At 50.4% G+C, this 19,352-nt stretch overlaps 2 protein-coding genes and 1 non-coding gene across 3 annotated transcripts in view; all 3 read right to left on the bottom strand.

Annotated features, from left to right (window-relative positions):
- The window catches only part of LOC115118871 (elongation factor 1-gamma-like), a 31,755-nt gene extending 16,610 nt beyond the window's left edge, over positions 1-15,145 (bottom strand). The window contains exons 1-4 of the mRNA XM_029647597.2: positions 15,115-15,145; positions 13,684-13,761; positions 13,297-13,377; positions 12,507-12,570 (exon numbers count right to left, since the gene is read on the bottom strand). Coding sequence (XP_029503457.2) covers positions 12,507-12,570; positions 13,297-13,377; positions 13,684-13,761; positions 15,115-15,126 — 235 coding nt within the window. The 5' untranslated portion in view covers positions 15,127-15,145. The remainder of the gene's footprint in view (positions 1-12,506; positions 12,571-13,296; positions 13,378-13,683; positions 13,762-15,114) is intronic.
- Positions 12,835-12,914, bottom strand: LOC115118875 (small nucleolar RNA SNORD36). Its single transcript, XR_003861915.1, has one exon. It is a non-coding gene; the product is annotated as a small nucleolar RNA SNORD36 (small nucleolar RNA).
- Positions 15,146-15,452: 307 nt separating the features above from the next.
- Positions 15,453-19,193, bottom strand: polr2g (RNA polymerase II subunit G). Its single transcript, XM_029647602.2, has 8 exons — positions 19,052-19,193; positions 18,583-18,692; positions 18,201-18,360; positions 16,556-16,606; positions 16,400-16,465; positions 16,207-16,278; positions 15,895-15,928; positions 15,453-15,802 (listed from the first exon to the last, which is right to left on the bottom strand). The coding sequence occupies exons 1-8, from the start codon at positions 19,061-19,063 to the stop codon at positions 15,789-15,791; spliced, it is 519 nt and encodes a 172-aa protein (XP_029503462.1). The 5' UTR covers positions 19,064-19,193; the 3' UTR covers positions 15,453-15,788.
- Between the last annotated feature and the right edge of the window lie 159 nt (positions 19,194-19,352).

Below are 19,352 nucleotides of genomic sequence, written 5' to 3'. Positions count from 1 at the left end.
AGAGGACAGAGCCAGACACCACAGGGAGAGAGAGAGGACAGAGCCAGACACCACAGGGAGAGAGAGAGGACAGAGCCAGACACCACAGGGAGAGAGAGAGGACACCACAGGGAGAGAGAGGACAGAGCCAGACACCACAGGGAGAGAGAGGGCAGAGCCAGACACCACAGGGAGAGAGAGAGGGCAGAGCCAGACACCACAGGGAGAGAGAGAGGACAGAGCCAGACACCACAGGGAGAGAGAGAGGGCAGAGCCAGACACCACAGGGAGTGAGAGAGGACCGAGCCAGACACCACAGGGAGAGAGAGGGCAGAGCCAGACACCACAGGGAGAGAGAGGGCAGAGCCAGACACCACAGGGAGAGAGAGGGCAGAGCCAGACACCACAGGGAGAGAGAGGGCAGAGCCAGACACCACAGGGAGAGAGAGAGGACAGAGCCAGACACCACAGGGAGAGAGAGGGCAGAGCCAGACACCACAGGGAGAGAGAGGGCAGAGCCAGACACCACAGGGAGAGAGAGAGGGCAGAGCCAGACACCACAGGGAGAGAGAGAGGGCAGAGCCAGACACCACAGGGAGAGAGAGAGGGCAGAGCCAGACACCACAGGGAGAGAGAGAGGGCAGAGCCAGACACCACAGGGAGAGAGAGGGCAGAGCCAGACACCACAGGGAGAGAGAGGGCAGAGCCAGACACCACAGGGAGAGAGAGGACAGAGCCAGACACCACAGGGAGAGAGAGGACAGAGCCAGACACCACAGGGAGAGAGAGGGCAGAGCCAGACACCACAGGGAGAGAGAGAGGACAGAGCCAGACACCACAGGGAGAGAGAGAGGACAGAGCCAGACACCACAGGGAGAGAGAGAGGACAGAGCCAGACACCACAGGGAGAGAGAGGACACCACAGGGAGAGAGAGGGCAGAGCCAGACACCACAGGGAGAGAGAGGACACCACAGGGAGAGAGAGAGGACAGCACAGGGAGAGAGAGGGCAGAGCCAGACACCACAGGGAGAGAGAGGGCAGAGCCAGACACCACAGGGAGAGAGAGAGGACAGAGCCAGACACCACAGGGAGAGAGAGAGGGCAGAGCCAGACACCACAGGGAGAGAGAGAGGACAGAGCCAGACACCGCAGGGAGAGAGAGAGGACAGAGCCAGACACCGCAGGGAGAGAGAGGGCAGAGCCAGACACCACAGGGAGAGAGAGGGCAGAGCCAGACACCACAGGGAGAGAGAGGGCAGAGCCAGACACCACAGGGAGAGAGAGAGGACAGAGCCAGACACCACAGGGAGAGAGAGGACAGAGCCAGACACCACAGGGAGAGAGAGGGCAGAGCCAGACACCACAGGGAGAGAGAGAGGACAGCACAGGGAGAGAGAGGACACCACAGGGAGAGAGAGGACACCACAGGGAGAGAGAGGACACCACAGGGAGAGAGAGGGCACCACAGGGAGAGAGAGGGCACCACAGGGAGAGAGAGGGCACCACAGGGAGAGAGAGGGCACCACAGGGAGAGAGAGGGCACCACAGGGAGAGAGAGGGCACCACAGGGAGAGAGAGGGCACCACAGGGAGAGAGAGGACACCACAGGGAGAGAGAGGGCACCACAGGGAGAGAGAGGACACCACAGGGAGAGAGAGGACACCACAGGGAGAGAGAGGACACCACAGGGAGAGAGAGGACACCACAGGGAGAGAGAGGACACCACAGGGAGAGAGAGGACACCACAGGGAGAGAGAGGACACCACAGGGAGAGAGAGGACACCACAGGGAGAGAGAGGACACCACAGGGAGAGAGAGACACCACAGGGAGAGAGAGGACACCACAGGGAGAGAGAGGACACCACAGGGAGAGAGAGGACACCACAGGGAGAGAGAGGGCACCACAGGGAGAGAGAGGACACCACAGGGAGAGAGAGGACACCACAGGGAGAGAGAGGACACCACAGAGAGAGAGAGGACACCACAGAGAGAGAGAGGACACCACAGGGAGAGAGAGGACACCACAGGGAGAGAGAGGGCACCACATGGAGAGAGAGGACACCACAGGGAGAGAGAGGACACCACAGGGAGAGAGAGGACACCACAGGGAGAGAGAGGACACCACAGGGAGAGAGAGAGGACACCACAGGGAGAGAGAGGACACCACAGGGAGAGAGAGGACACCACAGGGAGAGAGAGGACACCACAGGGAGAGAGAGGACACCACAGGGAGAGAGAGGACACCACAGGGAGAGAGAGGACACCACAGGGAGAGAGAGGACACCACAGGGAGAGAGAGGACACCACAGGGAGAGAGAGAGGACACCACAGGGAGAGAGGACACCACAGGGAGAGAGAGGGCACCACAGGGAGAGAGAGGACACCACAGGGAGAGAGAGGACACCACAGGGAGAGAGAGGACACCACAGGGAGAGAGAGGACACCACAGGGAGAGAGAGGACACCACAGGGAGAGAGAGGACACCACAGGGAGAGAGAGGACACCACAGGGAGAGAGAGGACACCACAGGGAGAGAGAGGACACCACAGGGAGAGAGGACACCACAGGGAGAGAGAGGACACCACAGGGAGAGAGAGGACACCACAGGGAGAGAGAGGACACCACAGGGAGAGAGAGGACACCACAGGGAGAGAGAGGACACCACAGAGAGAGAGAGGACACCACAGGGAGAGAGAGGGCACCACAGGGAGAGAGAGGACACCACAGGGAGAGAGAGGACACCACAGAGAGAGAGAGGACACCACAGAGAGAGAGAGGACACCACAGGGAGAGAGAGGACACCACAGGGAGAGAGAGGGCACCACAGGGAGAGAGAGAGGACAGAGCCAGACACCACAGGGAGAGAGAGAGGACAGAGCCAGACACCACAGGGAGAGAGAGAGGACAGAGCCAGACACCACAGGGAGAGAGAGAGGACAGAGCCAGACACCACAGGGAGAGAGAGAGGGCAGAGCCAGACACCACAGGGAGAGAGAGAGGGCAGAGCCAGACACCACAGGGAGAGAGAGGGCAGAGCCAGACACCACAGGGAGAGAGAGGGCAGAGCCAGACACCACAGGGAGAGAGAGAGGACAGAGCCAGACACCACAGGGAGAGAGAGAGGACAGAGCCAGACACCACAGGGAGTGAGAGAGGGCAGAGCCAGACACCACAGGGAGAGAGAGAGGACAGAGCCAGACACCACAGGGAGAGAGAGAGGACAGAGCCAGACACCACAGGGAGAGAGAGAGGACAGAGCCAGACACCACAGGGAGAGAGAGAGGACAGAGCCAGACACCACAGGGAGAGAGAGAGGGCAGAGCCAGACACACAAGGGAGAGAGAGAGGACAGAGCCAGACACCACAGGGAGTGAGAGAGGACCGAGCCAGACACCACAGGGAGAGAGAGGGCAGAGCCAGACACCACAGGGAGAGAGAGAGGGCAGAGCCAGACACCACAGGGAGAGAGAGAGGACAGAGCCAGACACCACAGGGAGAGAGAGAGGGCAGAGCCAGACACCACAGGGAGTGAGAGAGGACCGAGCCAGACACCACAGGGAGAGAGAGGGCAGAGCCAGACACCACAGGGAGAGAGAGGGCAGAGCCAGACACCACAGGGAGAGAGAGGGCAGAGCCAGACACCACAGGGAGAGAGAGGGCAGAGCCAGACACCACAGGGAGAGAGAGAGGGCAGAGCCAGACACCACAGGGAGAGAGAGGGCAGAGCCAGACACCACAGGGAGAGAGAGAGGGCAGAGCCAGACACCACAGGGAGAGAGAGAGGGCAGAGCCAGACACCACAGGGAGAGAGAGAGGGCAGAGCCAGACACCACAGGGAGAGAGAGAGGGCAGAGCCAGACACCACAGGGAGAGAGAGGGGGCAGAGCCAGACACCACAGGGAGAGAGAGGGCAGAGCCAGACACCACAGGGAGAGAGAGGGCAGAGCCAGACACCACAGGGAGAGAGAGGACAGAGCCAGACACCACAGGGAGAGAGAGAGGACAGAGCCAGACACCACAGGGAGAGAGAGAGGACAGAGCCAGACACCACAGGGAGAGAGAGAGGACACCACAGGGAGAGAGAGGACAGAGCCAGACACCACAGGGAGAGAGAGGGCAGAGCCAGACACCACAGGGAGAGAGAGAGGACAGAGCCAGACACCACAGGGAGAGAGAGAGGACAGAGCCAGACACCACAGGGAGAGAGAGAGGACAGAGCCAGACACCACAGGGAGAGAGAGAGGACACCACAGGGAGAGAGAGGACAGAGCCAGACACCACAGGGAGAGAGAGGGCAGAGCCAGACACCACAGGGAGAGAGAGAGGGCAGAGCCAGACACCACAGGGAGAGAGAGAGGACAGAGCCAGACACCACAGGGAGAGAGAGAGGGCAGAGCCAGACACCACAGGGAGAGAGAGAGGACAGAGCCAGACACCACAGGGAGAGAGAGAGGGCAGAGCCAGACACCACAGGGAGTGAGAGAGGACCGAGCCAGACACCACAGGGAGAGAGAGGGCAGAGCCAGACACCACAGGGAGAGAGAGGGCAGAGCCAGACACCACAGGGAGAGAGAGGGCAGAGCCAGACACCACAGGGAGAGAGAGGGCAGAGCCAGACACCACAGGGAGAGAGAGAGGGCAGAGCCAGACACCACAGGGAGAGAGAGGGCAGAGCCAGACACCACAGGGAGAGAGAGAGGGCAGAGCCAGACACCACAGGGAGAGAGAGAGGGCAGAGCCAGACACCACAGGGAGAGAGAGAGGGCAGAGCCAGACACCACAGGGAGAGAGAGAGGGCAGAGCCAGACACCACAGGGAGAGAGAGAGGGCAGAGCCAGACACCACAGGGAGAGAGAGGGCAGAGCCAGACACCACAGGGAGAGAGAGGGCAGAGCCAGACACCACAGGGAGAGAGAGGACAGAGCCAGACACCACAGGGAGAGAGAGAGGACAGAGCCAGACACCACAGGGAGAGAGAGAGGACAGAGCCAGACACCACAGGGAGAGAGAGAGGACACCACAGGGAGAGAGAGGACAGAGCCAGACACCACAGGGAGAGAGAGGGCAGAGCCAGACACCACAGGGAGAGAGAGAGGACAGAGCCAGACACCACAGGGAGAGAGAGAGGACAGAGCCAGACACCACAGGGAGAGAGAGAGGACAGAGCCAGACACCACAGGGAGAGAGAGAGGACACCACAGGGAGAGAGAGGACAGAGCCAGACACCACAGGGAGAGAGAGGGCAGAGCCAGACACCACAGGGAGAGAGAGGGGCAGAGCCAGACACCACAGGGAGAGAGAGAGACAGAGCCAGACACCACAGGGAGAGAGAGAGGGCAGAGCCAGACACCACAGGGAGTGAGAGAGGACCGAGCCAGACACCACAGGGAGAGAGAGGGCAGAGCCAGACACCACAGGGAGAGAGAGGGCAGAGCCAGACACCACAGGGAGAGAGAGGGCAGAGCCAGACACCACAGGGAGAGAGAGGGCAGAGCCAGACACCACAGGGAGAGAGAGGGCAGAGCCAGACACCACAGGGAGAGAGAGAGGACAGAGCCAGACACCACAGGGAGAGAGAGGGCAGAGCCAGACACCACAGGGAGAGAGAGGGCAGAGCCAGACACCACAGGGAGAGAGAGGGGCAGAGCCAGACACCACAGGGAGAGAGAGAGGGCAGAGCCAGACACCACAGGGAGAGAGAGAGGGCAGAGCCAGACACCACAGGGAGAGAGAGAGGGCAGAGCCAGACACCACAGGGAGAGAGAGGGCAGAGCCAGACACCACAGGGAGAGAGAGGGCAGAGCCAGACACCACAGGGAGAGAGAGGACAGAGCCAGACACCACAGGGAGAGAGAGGACAGAGCCAGACACCACAGGGAGAGAGAGGGCAGAGCCAGACACCACAGGGAGAGAGAGAGGACAGAGCCAGACACCACAGGGAGAGAGAGGACAGAGCCAGACACCACAGGGAGAGAGAGAGGACAGAGCCAGACACCACAGGGAGAGAGAGGACACCACAGGGAGAGAGAGGGCAGAGCCAGACACCACAGGGAGAGAGAGGACACCACAGGGAGAGAGAGAGGACAGCACAGGGAGAGAGAGGGCAGAGCCAGACACCACAGGGAGAGAGAGGGCAGAGCCAGACACCACAGGGAGAGAGAGAGGACAGAGCCAGACACCACAGGGAGAGAGAGAGGGCAGAGCCAGACACCGCAGGGAGAGAGAGAGGACAGAGCCAGACACCGCAGGGAGAGAGAGGGCAGAGCCAGACACCACAGGGAGAGAGAGGGCAGAGCCAGACACCACAGGGAGAGAGAGGGCAGAGCCAGACACCACAGGGAGAGAGAGAGGACAGAGCCAGACACCACAGGGAGAGAGAGGACAGAGCCAGACACCACAGGGAGAGAGGGCAGAGCCAGACACCACAGGGAGAGAGAGAGGACAGCACAGGGAGAGAGAGGACACCACAGGGAGAGAGAGGACACCACAGGGAGAGAGAGGACACCACAGGGAGAGAGAGGACACCACAGGGAGAGAGAGGACACCACAGGGAGAGAGAGGACACCACAGGGAGAGAGAGGACACCACAGGGAGAGAGGGACACCACAGGGAGAGAGAGGACACCACAGGGAGAGAGAGGACACCACAGGGAGAGAGAGGACACCACAGGGAGAGAGAGGACACCACAGGGAGAGAGAGGACACCACAGGGAGAGAGAGGACACCACAGGGAGAGAGAGGGCACCACAGGGAGAGAGGGAGGGCACCACAGGGAGAGAGAGGACACCACAGGGAGAGAGAGGGCACCACAGGGAGAGAGAGGACACCACAGGGAGAGAGAGGGCACCACATGGAGAGAGGACACCACAGGGAGAGAGAGGACACCACAGGGAGAGAGAGGACACCACAGGGAGAGAGAGGACACCACAGGGAGAGAGAGAGGACACCACAGGGAGAGAGGACACCACAGGGAGAGAGAGGACACCACAGGGAGAGAGAGGACACCACAGGGAGAGAGAGGACACCACAGGGAGAGAGAGGACACCACAGGGAGAGAGAGGACACCACAGGGAGAGAGAGGACACCACAGGGAGAGAGAGAGGACACCACAGGGAGAGAGAGGACACCACAGAGAGAGAGAGGACACCACAGGGAGAGAGAGGGCACCACAGGGAGAGAGAGGACACCACAGGGAGAGAGAGGACACCACAGGGAGAGAGAGGACACCACAGGGAGAGAGAGGACACCACAGAGAGAGAGAGGACACCACAGAGAGAGAGAGGACACCACAGGGAGAGAGAGGACACCACAGGGAGAGAGAGGGCACCACAGGGAGAGAGAGAGGACACCACAGGGAGAGAGAGGACACCACAGGGAGAGAGAGAGGACACCACAGGGAGAGAGAGGACACCACAGGGAGAGAGAGAGGACACCACAGGGAGAGAGAGGACACCACAGGGAGAGAGAGGGCACCACAGGGAGAGAGAGGACACCACAGGGAGAGAGAGAGGACACCACAGGGAGAGAGAGGACACCACAGGGAGAGAGAGAGGACACCACAGGGAGAGAGAGGACACCACAGGGAGAGAGAGGACACCACAGGGAGAGAGAGGACACCACAGGGAGAGAGAGGACACCACAGGGAGAGAGAGGACACCACAGGGAGAGAGAGGACACCACAGGGAGAGAGAGGACACCACAGGGAGAGAGAGGACACCACAGGGAGAGAGAGGACACCACAGGGAGAGAGAGGACAGAGCCTAAACAGTCTCAATTCTCCAACCTTGTTTAATCCACTTGAGAAAATAAGTGTACAGGAGAAGAACAGGGCAGCAGCCCTAAACACCCAATGCAACCAACCAAGTCCATGATTGTCAGCTGATTAGTAGAATCGGGTGTTCAACTAGGACAGCTGGAAACCAAACCCTGTATGAGGGCTGCTATGGAGGAGGGTAGCTGGCCACCCCTGTTCCTGGAGAGATACCCTCCTGTAGGTTTTCTGCTATGGAGGAGGGTAGCTGGCCACCCCTGTTCCTGGAGAGATACCCTCCTGTAGGTTTTCTGCTATGGAGGAGGGTAGCTGGCCACCCCTGTTCCTGGAGAGATACCCTCCTGTAGGTTTTCTGCTATGGAGGAGGGTAGCTGGCCACCCCTGTTCCTGGAGAGATACCCTCCTGTAGGTTTTCTGCTATGGAGGAGGGTAGCTGGCCACCCCTGTTCCTGGAGAGATACCCTCCTGTAGGTTTTCTGCTATGGAGGAGGGTAGCTGGCCACCCCTGTTCCTGGAGAGATACCCTCCTGTAGGTTTTCTGCTATGGAGGAGGGTAGCTGGCCACCCCTGTTCCTGGAGAGATACCCTCCTGTAGGTTTTCTGCTATGGAGGAGGGTAGCTGGCCACCCCTGTTCCTGGAGAGATACCCTCCTGTAGGTTTTCTGCTATGGAGGAGGGTAGCTGGCCACCCCTGTTCCTGGAGAGATACCCTCCTGTAGGTTTTCTGCTATGGAGGAGGGTAGCTGGCCACCCTTGTCTTAAAAAGACCAAAACAATTCACAGGGACGGAAACTGCTGAGGGCCAAAAATGGTTTCACTGAAACATGCAAAAGACAAAATCCCCTGCTAGGGTGAAATGAAGGTTAACTAATTAAACAAAGAATATCATCTAACATGATTAGTCTCGGTGTGTCAAATAAAAAGTGGTTCATGTGAATCTGACTCACAGCAACAAAAAGAATGTAACGACGGCAATCCAATGTTATTTGTTGCCTAGACTTTACTGCAAAATGACACTCAAGTCTTGAGAAATAAACAAAACACTGATATTGCAGTTACCATGACAGCCTTTATAATAGTACGCTGGTTACCATGACAGCCTTTATAATAGTACGCTGGTTACCATGACAGCCTTTATAATAGTACGCTGGTTACCATGACAGCCATAGTACGCTGGTTACCATGACAGCCTTTATAATAGTACGCTGGTTACCATGACAGCCTTTATAATAGAACGCTTGTGACCACACATGTAAATATTGCACTTGGGGAAAAACATCTTAAAGTAGAAATAGAATGAAACAGAACGGGGATTCTATTTTTGTTCTATTCTAGTGGCCACGATAGTAGACGTCGATCAAGTGCACAAGGCTTCATGTGTGGAAAAATAACATTCACTGAGTAAAACATGGAATAATCCTCCTCACTCTCAGGTGTTACTGTCAAGTTCAACACAACTAAAACCATATCTTTGGGCTACACTGCAGGTTATTACATTGTACACGTTCTGCCTGTGGACATCTGTTCTACAATGTGCCAGCAGAGAAATGTTTTATTTTACCTTTATTTAACGAGGCAAGTCAGTTAAGAACAAATTCTTATTTACAACGACGGCCTACCGGAGAACAGTGGGTTAACTGCCTTGTTCAGGGACAGAACAACAGATTTCTACTTTGTCAGCTCGGTGATTCAATCTAGCAACCTTTCAGTTACAGGCCCAACGCTCTAACCACTAGGCTACCCTGCCGCCCCATGAATGAGACCGTTTGATGGCATAATTGATCTCTTTCAGGCAGAGTAACACCTGTATTGAGAAAGATGGAAAGTGTGTGGTGTTTCTTTCACCTCTATAGCCGCTTCCAGTTTAAACCAGGTCCAGCTACACTTCATCCCCGAATGCACCTGTTAAACCAGGTCCAGCTACACTTCATCCCCGAATCCACCTGTTAAACCAGGCCCAGCTACACTTCATCCCCGAATCCACCTGTTAAACCAGGCCCAGCTACACTTCATCCCTGAATCCACCTGTTAAACCAGGCCCAGCTACACTTCATCCCTGAATCCACCTGTTAAACCAGGCCCAGCTACACTTCATCCCTGAATCCACCTGTTAAACCAGGCCCAGCTACACTTCATCCCCGAATCCACCTGTTAAACCAGGCCCAGCTACACTTCATCCCCGAATCCACCTGTTAAACCAGGCCCAGCTACACTTCATCCCCGAATCCACCTGTTAAACCAGGCCCAGCTACACTTCATCCCCGAATCCACCTGTTTAACAAGCAACAACTAATTTTCACCCAATTCTCGCATTCTGAAAATGAACCACATACTTTAGAGGGAAAACATCAGTTCACAGATAGTAGTTAGTTCGTTACCATTTCACACCGATTTCCAGGGTCCAGTAAGCAACTAACACGTTACAACTTGAGGAACGGCAAGGAGTCGTATACCAGTTAATACTATATTGAATTGGTTAGGTTACTAACGTCAGCTCATCTGATGTTGTAACGTTAGCGGTCTTGACTTTATGAGCCTGCTAATTTTCACACCATAAACTCTATTATTTAATAAGTTGGCTAATGTTGCTCAACATTTCTCTGGCTAGCTAACGGAGAATTCGATCCCGCTAGCAAGATACTTCACAATGCTACGAATGTCATGAAGTACTGCTTCATCACCGTGCTTCTACACCTGCATTGCTTGCTGTTTGGAGTTTTAGGCTGGGTTTCTGTACAGCACTTTGAGATATCAGCTGATGTACGAAGGGCTATATAAATACATTTTATTTTATTTGATCACCTCACCCCCCGTCTCCGTGGTCAGGCTTCTGACGTACAGTACCTCTTCGTTATGGTTCAGGGGACGCACCGCTGTAAGTTAACTGGCAAACTGTCTTTCAGAGCGCAGGCTTCTGACCTACAGTACCTCTTCGTTATGGTTCAGGGGACGCGCTGCTGTAAGGTTAACTGGCAAACTGTCTTTCAGAGCGCAGGCTTCTGACCTACAGTACCTCTTTCAGAGCGCAGGCTTATGGTTCAGGGGACGCGCTGCTGTAAGGTTAACTGGCAAACTGTCTTTCAGAGCGCAGGCTTCTGACCTACAGTACCTCTTCGTTATGGTTCAGGGGACGCGCTGCTGTAAGGTTAACTGGCAAACTGTCTTTCAGAGCGCAGGCTTCTGACCTACAGTACCTCTTCGTTATGGTTCAGGGGACGCGCTGCTGTAAGGTTAACTGGCAAACTGTCTTTCAGAGCGCAGGCTTCTGACCTACAGTACCTCTTCGTTATGGTTCAGGGGACGCACCGCTGTAAGGTTAACTGGCAAACTGTCTTTCAGAGCGCAGGCTTCTGACCTACAGTACCTCTTCGTTATGGTTCAGGGACGCGCCGCTGTAAGGTTAACTGGCAAACTGTCTTTCAGAGCGCAGGCTTCCTGACCTTACAGTACCTCTTCTTATGGTTCAGGGGGACGCGCTGTAAGTTAACTGGCAAACTGTCTTTCAGAGCGCAGGCTTCTGACCTACAGTACCTCTTCGTTATGGTTCAGGGGACGCGCTGCTGTAAGGTTAACTGGCAAACTGTCTTTCAGAGCGCAGGCTTCTGACCTACAGTACCTCTTCGTTATGGTTCAGGGGACGCGCTGCTGTAAGGTTAACTGGCAAACTGTCTTTCAGAGCGCAGGCTTCTGACCTACAGTACCTCTTCGTTATGGTTCAGGGGACGCGCTGCTGTAAAGTTAACTGGCAAACTGTCTTTCAGAGCGCAGGCTGATGCTGTAAATAGTAGGTTGGTCGTCTCATCTCTCTTCAGTCACGTGCTGCATTCTGTTCTGTAAAACGATTGGCTGAGCCTTGGATACAGCCAGTATTGCTCCAAACACTCATCACTCATTCACATACAGCCAGTAGTGATCCAACCCCCCCCTTTCAGCCAGTAGTGATCCAACCCCCCTTAAAGCCAGTAGTGATCCAACCCCCCCTTAAAGCCAGTAGTGAGCCAACCCCCTTAAAGCCAGTAGTGATCCAACCCCCTTAAAGCCAGTAGTGATCCAACCCCCTTAAAGCCAGTAGTGAGCCAACCCCCTTAAAGCCAGTAGTGATCCAACCCCCTTAAAGCCAGTAGTGATCCAACCCCCTTAAAGCCAGTAGTGATCCAACCCCCTTAAAGCCAGTAGTGATCTAACCCCCTTAAAGCCAGTAGTGATCCAACCCCCCCTTTCAAGCCAGTAGTGATCCAACCCCCTTAAAGCCAGTAGTGATCCAACCCCCCTTAAAGCCAGTAGTGATCCAACCCCCCTTAAAGCCAGTAGTGATCCAACCCCCTTAAAGCCAGTAGTGAGCCAACCCCCTTAAAGCCAGTAGTGATCCAACCCCCCTTAAAGCCAGTAGTGATCCAACCCCCTTAAAGCCAGTAGTGATCCAACCCCCTTAAAGCCAGTAGTGATCCAACCCCCCTTACAACCAGTAGTGATCCACCCCCAAAAAAACTTCTACACAAATAACATAGGTCACCTATTTTGGATTCAAACCTGTACATTTGGCCAAAAGGTGACTAGTTTGCATCTCTGAATTAATCTTCGGACACTTTCAGTCCACATAAAATGCAGAGGGGCTAGAGTCCATAACGACACCATATTCCCTATGGTGTGCACTACCCTATGGCCTCCGGTCAAAGATAGTGCACTATTGTATGTAGAGGATTGGGTGCCATTTGGGACGAACCCCTGAAAAAGATGGGATGTGAAACAGACTTACGGTAGTGAGCAATGGCATTACTCTCGAAAAGACAGAAGCCGTCATCGCCCTGAAAAGCTGGAACCTGTTGAGGGGGACAGTAAAAACAAAAATTCAGTCATTTATTTGGATTAGTTTGAGTCCGTTTTCAACACCTGTACCTAGACGGGCGACAACAACCATTTTGTTTTCTTTATGGGAAAATCCAGCATCGATATGAAACTCATGTTCAATCTAGCTTGGGCACCAGTCTGTGCCATCGTGCCACACCTTGCCGTGTTTGGCACGACGAGGAGTAGATATGACAGCAGATCTGGGATCAGGCTACGTTAACAGTCTGTTTACGTCTGATGCTCAGGGTTAAAAAGCTCAATAAAACTTCATTATTATTTCAGGTGAAGAAATTCAAAAAAATCATCATCATTGCATCATACAAACTATTTTTAGGAATATAAGCCTACAACCACAGACAATACAAAATATTATCGTCCAAGTTCAAGGATGTGTACACAGTAAAGCAGGTAGCCTAGCGGTGGGCCAGTAACGGAAAAGTCGCAGGTTCAAATCCCCGAGGTGACTAGGTGAAAAATCTGTCGTTGTGCCCTTGAGCAAGGCACTTAACTCCCAACTGCTCCTGTAAGTTGCTCTGGATAAGCGCGTCTGCTAAATGACTAAATAGGAAACCATGGAAACCATATACCAAGTCGCACCCTATTACCTATATAGGGTCCTGGTAAAGTAGTGCACTGTGTAGGGAATAGGGTACCCATTTAAGACGCATCTCATTACAAAAGGGGATGCTGAAACTCACCTTGCCCAAGGGGAAGTTGTTGAGGAAGGCAGGGGTACGGTTTGTCTGTCCGAAGGTGAAGGCGGGGGTGCTGCTGGCCACCTTAAGAGAGACCAGATGATACTTAATTCATCCTAAAGGGAAAATTAGACTGCGTTTACTCAGGCAGCCCAATTCTGATTTCTCTTTCTTTTTTTCTCTCCCAATTATGGACAAAATAGCTGATTGGTCAAATGACCAATTAGTGGGAAAAAGATCAGAATTGGTCTGCCTGTGTAAACAGAGTTAGTTTGTCATCCTTACAGCCTCAGTAAAAAAAAAAATATATATAAATACATCATTTAACAACAAAACACAGGACAATAAGAAAAAAGACATATGATGAAGGCAGGTTTAAACGTGTAGTACCTTGAGGCGGGCACCGCTGTACTGGGCTGCAATCTGAGCCTTGAAGGCTCTCCAGTTTTCTGGATACGTGTACAGAGTCTGTGGAAGGGAGAAGAGTTTTTTTTTTTTTTAAACACATAATTTTATTTTAAAAAATAGCGGAGGAAAAACCATGTACACAGCAGTGCTTCTAGATCCAGGTGGTGGTGGTTTAGGCAGGAACTAGTAGAAGCTACACAACTATGGGGTTCTAACAGTAGGCTATGTAGGGTATCCAATCAAAAACACCTTTTAACCAATAGGTCAAATAATATAACAAAAGTAATAGAGTTTTTTTTACCCTTGTATGATTAGTGACTTAAATCAACGGGGGCCAGAGAGAAATAATGTGGTCAACAACCAAAATAAATCTGGAAAATAGCATAGCGTCAGCGAGGCTGGGCTTTGAGTTAAATGGTGAGCCTGTCGGTTAGCCTTAACTCGTCAACTTTCTTCTCCAATCCCACAAACATAAAAGAGGTAAAATATACTAAACAAAATTATTAACAGACAATAAAAAACTTGCAACAGCTCAGGTGGATTCCTGCCGTCAGCATGCCAATTTTAAACTCTCTCAAAATTTGAGACATTTGTGGTGTGCATCAAAACAGCACATTTTAGAGTGGACATTATCTTGTCGGCAGCATAAGGTGCGCCTATGTAATGATCATGCTGTTTAATCAGCTTCTCGAAATGCCACATCTGTCAGGTAAATGGATTATCTTGACAAATGAGAAATGCCCACTAACAGGAACGTAAACAAATGTGTGCACAAAATTTAAGAGAATTCCGCTTTTTTGGGCGTACAGAAAATGTCTGGGAACGTTTATTTCAGCTCATGAAACATGGGACCAACACGTTACGTTTACATTATTGTTCAGTTTAACGTTGGGTTTCTTCAGAGTCCGTGACGAATAATGAATGATATTTCATCGCAGTCGTATGTATACATGGCATATTTAGGACTTTAATGTTCTAATCAAAGCATCAACATATTGCCATCCGGAGTCTATTGGTATCTTACTTGTGACCAGCCAGCTGGTGTTAGCCAGACTCCGGATGGCAATATGTTGATGCTTTGATTAGAACATTAAAGTCCTAAATATGCCATGTATACATACGACTGCGATGAAATATCATTCATTATTCGTCACGGACTCTGAAGAAACCCAACGTGGCGTGGCATAAGGCACGGAAAGAGGCGTCATTTAACCACCACCCAAGCCATTATTCTGCATCGTCAAGACTGAAAAAGGGGTACAAATAAACACGGCAATGACGTTTAAAGGGCATAAATATTTCAGATGCACTAAAAGGTAGCGGATAAGTGGATGGATGGGGCTGATATTGTACAGATGGTTGTTAAAACACAAGTATAAATTCTGTGACAAGGCATCTCTCCAGTTCACTCACCCCTGCCGCCATCTTTAGGACGAGAGAAAGAACGTGGACGCGCACCAGTGACGTATTTACTGCCAGTTCGGGCGCGTCGCTGTAACCAGAGTTTGACTGAATATAAATCAAATTTGGCCCAAATAAGAAAATATGGGTACGACATTACATTTAAACAATAAAATATATTACATTTTTCTAAGTAGGTTTCAATGAATTTCTATTGATTGAATGTGATGGATAACTCCGTATCCTGTGCGTTGTGTGCATTGTCATTTGAAAAAGCACAACACATACAAAATGGAGCAGACCAAGGCAAAGCATATTTTACAATGACAGAACACTCAAAGGAGACAAGGTCCACATTATCAAAAAAAAAAATACGGTTTTATTTCAGTTCTCAAGTTGTCGAAATACAATATACAACAGCAACTGAAGGGTAACTCAGAAGACACAGTAGCGTTTAATAATACAACAACCACCTGCTTATCACCAGGCTCTGTGGTTTCAATAGTATGCATTCATACTGTGTCAAAGGATCATTGATCCTTCCCCAATAAGTACAGAACTTGACTATGTGCAGCAATACCACATGATCAACTTGGAAAAATATTTGTATTGACAATACTGTATTGTAGGGGCATTTACATGAAATATAAGAGATGTTGATAAACCAGTGTAGCACTACAGGGACATCAGCTGACAAGACCTGAAAAACAGAAGAAAATAAAATAAAAATTACAGATCAATTCAATTATTGATTTGACACCCAATGAAAGAAGACTAATAACGTCAACATACCCAGGTAATCGTCCATGAGGGATCCAATGGCAAACTGAAACAGAAGAAATAAATTATTCCAAGTTACAACTTGCAGGTCTCTTCAGATAGCTAGCGGTGGCTTGCAATCGGCGAGGATTTTTTAAAATTTTACCTATCAGGTAGCATCCTTAGTTTATGGTGATTTGACAGTGTACTCACAATGTCGTTTTTATTTGACCTATCAGGTAGCATCCTTAGTTTATGGTGATTTGACAGCGTCCTCACAATGTCGTTTTTATTTGACCTATCAGGTAGCATCCTTAGTTTATGGTGCTTTGACAGTGTACTCACAATGTCGTTTTTATCCACTCTTGTTCCCACGATTTTCAACCGAATCTCATCATCCTGTTGGATTACAATGTCCTAATGTGGAGAAGACAGAATCCTTAATAAGAGGACATGTATCCATGTTTACTAAATATTTATTTTCCAAATGACGACCACATTTTTTTAGTGAAGAGGAGGGCTAGTTTTAGTGTCTTACCTCGTCAGTGGTCTTATAACAGGGAGGATTTGAGTTGGGGTCAAACTCCATCTCTGAGGGAATGGACTGCAGAAACAGTAAGTAACCACATTGACATTGTAAGAGTTTATCAATAAAACCACTCAACAACAACAAGACATTTCCATGTGGACCTACGTGACGAGAGATGAAACAGGACATGGGACCGATCTCTGTGAAAAGGCCAACCTGAAAAGAATAGAACATCTTGTATAAATTTCAACATGAAAACAATAAGATCTTTTCTTGTCAATCCTTATTCAGATGTTAGTGAGATCAAAGAAGATTGGTCTGTGTCTCAAACGGCACCCTATTGGCTCTGGTCAAAAGTACAGCACTTTTAAAGGGAGGAGGGTGTCATTTTATTTTTTAAACACAGTCTTTGAATAACTTACTCCTTCCACTCATATTTTGCATAATGCTTCTGATAGTTAAATTAACTATCCCATTCTTTCAGATCGCACAACGCCAGATACAGGTATCATCTTATGGACACTCAGATGATCTATCCACCATCCTCTCTGTCATATATCCATTGATTTCCCCAGAAATATGTCCACATCTCAGCCATGTACTGTCTTCCACTGTCCCAGTTCACTGAACTACTCCAGTGTCTGTCAGCATTCAATGTTTTCATGCAACCTCTAGATATTCTCATTAGGACATCATGTAGGTCTAGGTACAGTAAATGTTGTGTATTTTTTTTGTACCTAGAACATTGAATACATTTTACCCCCCCCAAGTTTAATTTTACCTTTATTTAACCAGGCAAGCCAGTTAAGAAACAATTCTTATTTTCAATGACTGTCTAGGAACAGTGGGTTAACTGGTCCAGGAACAGTGGGTTAACTGGTCCAGGAACAGTGGGTTAACTGGTCCAGGAACAGTGGGTTAACTGGTCCAGGAACAGTGGGTTAACTGGTCCAGGAACAGTGTGTTAACTGATCCAGGAACAGTGGGTTAACTGATCCAGGAACAGTGGGTTAACTGATCCAGGAACAGTGGGTTAACTGATCCAGGAACAGTGGGTTAACTGATATAGGAACAGTGGGTTAACTGGTCTGGGAACAGTGGGTTAACTGATCTAGGAACAGTGGGTTACCTGCCTTGTTCAGCGGCAGAACGACTGATTTTTACCTTGTCAGCGCGGGGATTTGATCTAGCAACCTTTCGGTTACTGGCCTGAGGCTCTAACCACTAGGCTACCTGCCGACCCTACGCTCTAACCACTAGGCTACCTGCCGACCCTACGCTCTAACCACTAGGCTACCTGCCGACCCTACGCTCTAACCACTAGGCTACCTGCCGACCCTACGCTCTAACCACTAGGCTACCTGCCGACCCTACGCTCTAACCACTAGGCTACCTGCCGACCCTACGCTCTAACCACTAGGCTTTATTATTAATCGTTGGACATAAGAAAAGTAAAAACAACTAGCAAATCAAGTGATTGTAATTTTGGAAATCTGTTCCAAATTATTCCCTCGCATAAGATGTCATGCAATAAAATGCTAATTAATTACTTAAAAATCATACAATGTGATTTTCTGGATTTTTGTTTTAGATTCCGTCTCTCACAGTTGAAGTGTACCTATGATAAAAAATTACAGAACTCTACATGCTTTGTAAGTAGGAAAACCTGCAAAATCGGCAGTGTATCAAATACTTGTTCTCCCCACTGTGTGTGTGTGTGTATATATAAATCGGTCCACGGCTGAATCTAGCTGAGGATCCCTGATAAAGGGAATACGTTTCCGTTGGGACGTAGCCTTCGTTCCCTTACCTTGTTGACCTGGGTAACCACGGCATCTACCACCTCGCCTTTGAATGGACGGAAAACAATAGCCTTGTACTTGACTGGGTAAAGCACGAATCCCCTGCCTGGTTGGATGACACCTGCACCAATGTTGTCAATGGTGGTCACCGCAATGACGAACCCATATCTGGAACAGAGAGTCAAGTGTCATTAATTAAGTGAGCAAGCAAATCAACTTGTTACTGGCCAAAACAACCTACCCAGTGTTGTGAAACTGTAAACTGTTTCGTCTTTATTCTACTTTGAAATTTAGCCTGGAGTCCACACTGAATCTCACTACACTCAGCAATACTAATTTATCGGTTCCAGGCTAATGAAAGGAAAGCCGCCCTGGCACAATACCACTCACTTTCCTGTGCATGTTCCCTCCACTTCTGTGAAGAGCTTCTGTTTCACAGTGTTCAGGAGATTGGGACCAAAGTACCGAGGGTGGAGCAGGATCTCATGCTCCAGGGAAATCTGTGAATTATATATATATATGTTAGTGTACAGTTTGTTTTACAATAGTACTAAATTACTGTACCTGAATAGTTGTACTGTTTATTGTTGAGAATGCTAGCACTTTCATTTAAGTCTAAGTAACGTAGATATCTGATTCATAGCTGCTTTTAACAAACTAACATCACCAGACATGTATAAACCCGTTAAATATGCAGAACTATTATGGACGTTGAGTTGTTTTCACTTTTGGCAAGTTAGTTAAGAGAACAGTTAGCTAGATAGCTATCCAACCGGTTAACAAAGCTAGCACTAGAGATAGCAGTTAGACATGGTCATGCATGTTATCGTCACAATATCATACAAATCTAACTACTTACATGATAAAACATTTTTCCCGCTCACTCTTCCTTGATTGTCGTCTTCTGTTTAATTTATCAGAAAGGAATGAATCGTCTCTAAATTATTAAATCCAGCAGCAAATCACAGGAAACTGATGTTTAACTTCTGGGGAAAAAAACTTTTACTTCCGGAGCAGAAGACTTGTGTGACGTCGGATTTCAAAATAAAAGCCCTGTGTAGCTTTCATCACCTTAAAACAGACTGGATCATGAACACACGAGCTTTTTTTGGTCCCAATAATGTGATCACTGATTGTGATAAAAGACAAGGATTTGTTGG

Source organism: Oncorhynchus nerka, linkage group LG5, assembly GCF_034236695.1.
Source record: "Oncorhynchus nerka isolate Pitt River linkage group LG5, Oner_Uvic_2.0, whole genome shotgun sequence".
Lineage (NCBI taxonomy): Eukaryota > Metazoa > Chordata > Actinopteri > Salmoniformes > Salmonidae > Oncorhynchus > Oncorhynchus nerka.
The sequence above is the reverse complement of the archived record's forward strand: the minus strand, read 5'-3'. Positions and strand labels throughout refer to the sequence as shown.

Coding starts and splice junctions, on each gene's coding strand:
- polr2g (XM_029647602.2), bottom strand. Junction 16,607..18,200: donor TGGTTACCCAGGTCAACAAG/GTAAGGGAACGA, acceptor TATTCTTTTCAG/GTTGGCCTTTTCACAGAGAT. Junction 15,929..16,206: donor GAGTGGATAAAAACGACATT/GTGAGTACACTG, acceptor CTTCTGTTTCAG/TTTGCCATTGGATCCCTCAT.